The sequence below is a fragment of the Monosiga brevicollis genome, genomic scaffold (genome assembly GCF_000002865.3).
Source record: "Monosiga brevicollis MX1 MONBRscaffold_48 genomic scaffold, whole genome shotgun sequence".
Classification (NCBI taxonomy): domain Eukaryota; class Choanoflagellata; order Craspedida; family Salpingoecidae; genus Monosiga; species Monosiga brevicollis.
In genome coordinates this window covers 6,256-12,138 of record NW_001865085.1, presented here as the reverse complement: position 1 = coordinate 12,138, position 5,883 = coordinate 6,256, and the positions used below count along the sequence as shown (strand labels likewise).

Sequence of the window (5,883 nt, the reverse complement as noted above, 5' to 3'; positions counted from 1 at the left end):
GCCCTCCAGAGCTGCACAATCTGACCCATCCACTTGAAACCGTGCCCACTTCTAGCTGCCGGACCATGGACAGTCGCTGGCCTCGCCTTCTTGCCTTTTTACTGTTGACCAACGTCCCGGTCAGCGTTCTTTGTCCAGCCTTTCATTTCATGCTCTGCCCCATCCCTCCAAGCATCGTATGTCCTCACCACAGGCATTCCCCCCACTCCGTCGGTGTTGGCAGTTGATGCTTTACACGGGCGTGTTTCACCAAGGAGGTCCCTTAGCTGCCACCCGTTTTCTACGTGACTCTGACTTGTGCAATCAAGCACCACCCGTAGCGCCCAATGTTGACGTTCTCTTTCTAACCCCATGTCATACGGACCCAGGTCACAGGTTAGTCCTGCCCCTTGACCACCCAGAAGGAAACATGACTCGCATTGTTTCACGCCCAGCGAACCTCATCGTTCTATTTGCCACCCCTTCAGCCACCTACACTGCCCAGCTCGACCCCTCGTGCTGCATCACTTGTGGTGTGCCTCTCCAGAGTATGGGAACAATACAGCGTCAGAGCTGGCCACCGACCCCAGTGGCCTGACGACACGCCTGGTGGAGAATCTCAACCCACGCTTTGTTGTGCTGTATGCGCATGACGTTCTGCGACACCGCCTTGCCTCGGCCGGCTGTATCGCCCAATGGCGGGGTTTTCATGCACATATCCTGCAGTCTGATCTGGAAGCTTCCCATATGGAAGTTTGGCGGTGTATTCAGTCGAGTTCCGCAGACTCAGATGTAACATTGCCATAACCACCTCTGTTAAGCATGCATCAGATACACGGACTTTTTTCTTAATCGACTACTTGACTCGAACAAACTGACGTTCCGCCTCAAGCTCACTTCTTTCAACTGTAAATGCAAAAATTCAAAATTTCAAAATTCGAATTCATGCCTTCAAGAGCAGCTTTTGACGGGAATAATCAATTGCGTTTCAATGGCCTCAAGTGTCCTTGAGCCAAAAGTCTCTTGACCAAGCTCTTGTTGATCGACAGCTGCGTGAAGCCCAGCAGGTGGATTTCTCAATATTGCTTCCTTGGCTGGCGACGTGATGATACATTTTTATCGAGTTTTTTTTTTTTTCCTTCCTTCGGATTTAAAAAATGTTAGCGTCAAATCCGTGCTGGAGCGTGACAAAAGAGATTGCCAACAAGGGGCTTGATTTTAAAATCCAGCACCAGACACCAACGTCCTCTGGTCCTCGTCAAAAAGCAACAGCCAGGGTCAAACACAAACATCGCAGGTACCGGCCCAGCCGATAGATATCACGCAACAATTATCATTGCAAGCAGCCAACAGCACGGCAATGACGTACACACAAAAACAGCACGGCACACAATGCCCAACATTGTTCATCACACCTAAAAGAAGATCAGCGACATAAAGCAACAACACACTCGGGGCTAGAAGCCAAAACCTTGCTTGTCCCCGCACAACAAATGGGAAAGCACAATTAAAAAAAATTACCAAAAATTACCAGAAAAAAAAAATACCAAAGACAAAAATCAATGAAGCAGGCTAAATAGCTGCACGGAGGCTGCGCACGGAGCACCGACGTCGCGGCGCGCCATTTACTCGTTGCCTAGATCGTATTGAACATCCTCATCTTGAAATCCAGTTGTTTCTGGTGCATTATCCGCTTCTATTTTCATTGTGATGTGATTTGTGAGTCACACACACAGACACCTAGGGTCCAACGTGCCAGAGTACTGACCGGCGTTATTGCCCATATCATAGCTTGGCTCATCATCTTGAAACGACTGAGAACCAGTACCTGCTACGTTCATCGTGCCGGTGAGGAAGGTGGTGAGGGTTAGGGTTTTTTCGGGGGGGGGTTTGCTTTTTCGGAACAAAAAATGATCAAAGTCGGTCGACCGAACGCACCGCCGCCTTCGTCATTTCCCAAATCGTAGTTGGGCATTTCATCTTGAAAGGATGTTTGGGGGCGACGCAGTGTTGCAACGGCGCTGGCATCAGCTTCATTCCCGCTTTCCAGAAGCGCGGACATTTGTCCATTCCGTGTGTCTGTGGCCAGTCGCGGAACCAAACACAGATCAGGGATTGGTGACCAGACTTCAGTGGTCAGTGGTCAGCGTTTTCTTGTTCAGAGCCGCATACCTTTCTCACGAGCCTGATTAGCTGCATACGCGGCGAGGGCATTTTGGGTCAGAGTCGATACGTAGCCGCTGCTGGAGCGCGAAGGAGCACCATTCTCGCCCTCGGGCATTTCTTCAGAAATGACCTCCAGGGGGCTAACCAGACCCGTGTTATCATACGCCTCATCACCCTGTCATGCGAGTGTGCCGGCCAAGAAGCAAAAAGTTTGGCTGTGAGACTGCCCAATCAAGCCGCTCTGGACATTGCAAAAACCCTCCATACCAGATCAACGGCTGCGCGTGCCAAGGTGGTAATGTCGACACTGTGCCGATAGTCGCGCATGTTCTTGCCCGCAAAGGCCGACAACTCATTGAGTAGCGTTGAAAAGCTTGGTCGTTCCTATTTCGACACGCATCGTGAGTACTCACGCTTTCAAAGAATGGCTGTACAATAAAAAAAAAAAAAACAACAACAAAAAACCAAAAAACCAAAAACAAAACAAGAAGCACGGTTGCTACAAGAGTCAGATTCAAACGTGCAGTCGAGGAGCGCCAAAACGAACCGCAGCATCAAATTTCCAGCAACGCATCATAATGTCGTAGGCCTGCTTGCTACAATCAGCGGGGCGTGGCATGCGCATGCCTTCACCCAAGCGTGCGTACACCTCATTGTTTTGAATGCCTGGGAAAGGCGACTGGCCAAACGCGTAAACCTCCCACATAAGGACGCCAAATGCCCAAACGTCGCTAGCTTGAGAAAAGGTCTTATCCGTGAAGCACTCGGGGGCCAGCCACTACCGAAGGGAGAAAGTTCGGCACAAAGAGGTCAAGACAACACCTTGTCAATCATGTGCGGACGGAACAACATCCGCTTGAGCCAGCAGACTGATTAGGCCATGTGGACATACCTTGAAGGGTAGAGCGTCATCCTCACAGACCCGAAACTCTTCGTCATTGCGCAGTTGAACGGTAAGACCAAAGTCGGCCACCTTGAGCACCACGCCATTACCGTCATCGTGGACAAGGACGTTGCGCGCAGCCAAATCACGATGGATCACCTAAAGCACGACCAGTAAGTAATACAGTCTTATGAGCGTTGCTCTGACCATGCTTGGTCGGACTGAGCGGCTACGTACTCGCTTAAAGGCCAAAAACTCCATGCCAGCCGCAACTTGAGCACAATAGTCCCGAAAGTCGTCCTCACGCAGCGTGGCTTCTCGGCGCTCATTGGGACGCGCATCGCGAAGGTGGTTGAGCAGATCTCCACCGTTGGCAAAGTCGATAACCATCAGAATGGGCTTTTCCGTCGTGCAGACGCCCACCAGGCTGACAACGTGTTGGTGGTGGCCGAGATCCATCATCAGTTTCATCTCATGGAAGAACTCATCGGCTGCGTCCGAATCCACATCAGCCTCTCGCTTCAGTTGCTTTACGGCCACATCCATATTCCCAGTGCCATCAGACTTGCGCAAAAGCCCGCGTGACACGGTGCCAAAGTGGCCTGCGCCCAGCTGCTGACCAACTGCAAGGCACACCATACCATGAGAGAGAGAGAGAGAGAGAGAGAGAGAGAGAGAGAGAGAGAGAGAGAGAGAGAGAGAGAGAGAGAGAGAGAGAGAGAGAGAGAGAGAGAGAAATGGAGAGAGAGAGAAATGGAGAGAGAAGCAAACATCACGCAAAAAGAGAAAAGCAATTGGAAGAACAACTTTGGTACGCATCCTTCAACGTGCTCTGAACTCACTTGTAACGTCATCACGTTCGAGTTCCCATTTGCCGCCATTGAGAGCCTGAATGCGCTTTTTCATTGCTCCAGAGATTCGCTTCGAAGGCAAAAGCACGATAATCAACGCTACAAGCAAAGCGGCCAGTGCCACACCACCCAACGAAGCCCCAATGGTGGTGGCGGTCGATGCTTCTCGCTCGTTGGCGCGCGAGCGCAGCTCGCTGGCGCAGGTGCCATCATCTTGCAATGCCTCAGCACAAATAGTTCCACAGAAACCAGTGTTAGAGCAGTCACACTGAAACTCGCCCGATGTCGTCAGGGAACACACGCCGCCATTTTCGCACGGCGTGGCACTGCAGGCGTTCTCCAGCACGCAGACCCCAGGGGTGGTGCCTTCACAGGTCCCAAGTCGATAGACCATGCCCTCGTCGCAGGTGGTGCAAGGTTCGCACACGCGGTCATATGATGCGTTGCCTGCAAAGGTGACATAGCTTTCCCCGGTCGGGCAGATGGTGTAGGCGGCACAAACACGATTCGAGGAGGCTGTAGGAGCCTGGCTGGCAAAGCTGCCTGAATCGCACTGGCTCACCGGGCGGCACACTTGAGCCACGTCCGTGACGAGACGGTACATGTCGGCGCTTACATCACATAAGCTAAATCAAAGAGGGTGGGAGCAAAATCAGAGCGGAGTGGACATGTTTGAGCTCGATATAAAGACACGACGACAGCCACGTGGCCACAAAGGGCGAACGGCACGCGAGAAAGGGCTTGGATCCCAAAAGGGGGTCTGACCTGCAGTTGGCTGGACCAGTGCAAGCCAGGCAGCCGGCAGCACAGGGTAAACAGGAACCTTCAAGTGCACTAGCATAGTAACCCATGGGACATTCTGCCGCACAGACGGTGTTGTTGGGAGCCGGCTGTAGGTAAAAGTCTTCGGCACAACGGGTACAGGTCGTTGATAGAGGCGAAGTGCAGGTCGTGCACTAAAATGGCGTAACAGTGCCGAGGTCGGACAGTGCCAGCAATATAAGCAAGGAGGCGAAACAGATCAACAATGGCAGAAGGGCGAGACACGGCGAGGTTTGTGCATGGAACGCACTTGCGGATGACAGTCTTCGCACGTGCGCGTCGTGACATTCCCGTACACTGCGTCACCCGTGCAGACGGACTTGCAGCGGCCATTCTCAAGCAAAAAGTCCACCGGGCAGGAAAGGCATGCGCCCAGCTCTGGCCCCTCACAGGTTTCACAATCGTTGACGCAAGGTTGGCAGATCCAATCATCTGCATAATACCCGTCAGGGCAGGCGGCAACACAAGATCCGTTGTAGGCGAGAAGGAGGTTCGGGGACGTGCAACGCTGACACTGCGTTGCCCCTGGTCCCCAGCAGGTGGCGGTGCCAATTGGTCCACAGATTTCATGGCAGGGGGTATGGCCTGGCAAAGAAATAACGATGCAGGTCGGGCGTTGAGAGTGAGAGAGAGAGAGAGAGAGAGAGAGAGAGAGAGAGAGGTCAGATCCAACGCACTGGCCGTACGCATAAACGAGCAAAGTTTGCAGTCTTTAGTACAAACTTTGGCAGTATTCGACGTAGGCGCTTGAGGTGGCCGCAAGTCCGGTCATATCCACCCATCGCGACGTCTCCAGCGTTGACATGGGGTACAGGGAGTCATAGACACCAGGAGCCGCCAAGGCACCCAGCCGGGACCAGTCGATACGGTAGGGGTAACAGGCAAAAGGGTTGTTGAACTGAAGAGAGCAAGAGGGGCAGGGTGAGTCTCTTGCAAGCAACAAAAAGGTGCTCGCAATCACAGGATAAAAAAAGGCATTTCACGGCAGAAAAAGGGCTTGAATCGCTTTACGAACAATGTAAACGGCGCCATCGACCTGCCGTAAGCTTGAGAGGGTTGTGGATGCCAGCACTTCATTGCTGAGAATGTACAGCGTCTGTACAAGGCATCAATAGCAGAAGGCGGTCACAGGGATCTGGTGAGCTGGGCACGACGTGGCATATACACATTTTGGGGAGGGGG

General features: G+C 52.6%; 1 protein-coding gene across 1 annotated transcript in view; it reads right to left on the bottom strand.

Moving 5' to 3' along the window:
* Nucleotides 1-835: 835 nt before the first annotated feature.
* Nucleotides 836-5,883, bottom strand: part of MONBRDRAFT_39306 (uncharacterized protein) — a gene marked incomplete at both ends in the record, with an annotated part of 7,248 nt that continues 2,200 nt past the window's right edge. The window contains 10 exons of the mRNA XM_001750770.1: nt 836-885; nt 2,152-2,320; nt 2,413-2,529; nt 2,693-2,923; nt 3,038-3,187; nt 3,266-3,651; nt 3,871-4,505; nt 4,645-4,835; nt 4,952-5,286; nt 5,425-5,599. Of these exons, the coding sequence (XP_001750822.1) occupies nt 836-885; nt 2,152-2,320; nt 2,413-2,529; nt 2,693-2,923; nt 3,038-3,187; nt 3,266-3,651; nt 3,871-4,505; nt 4,645-4,835; nt 4,952-5,286; nt 5,425-5,599 (2,439 nt within the window). The remainder of the gene's footprint in view (nt 886-2,151; nt 2,321-2,412; nt 2,530-2,692; nt 2,924-3,037; nt 3,188-3,265; nt 3,652-3,870; nt 4,506-4,644; nt 4,836-4,951; nt 5,287-5,424; nt 5,600-5,883) is intronic.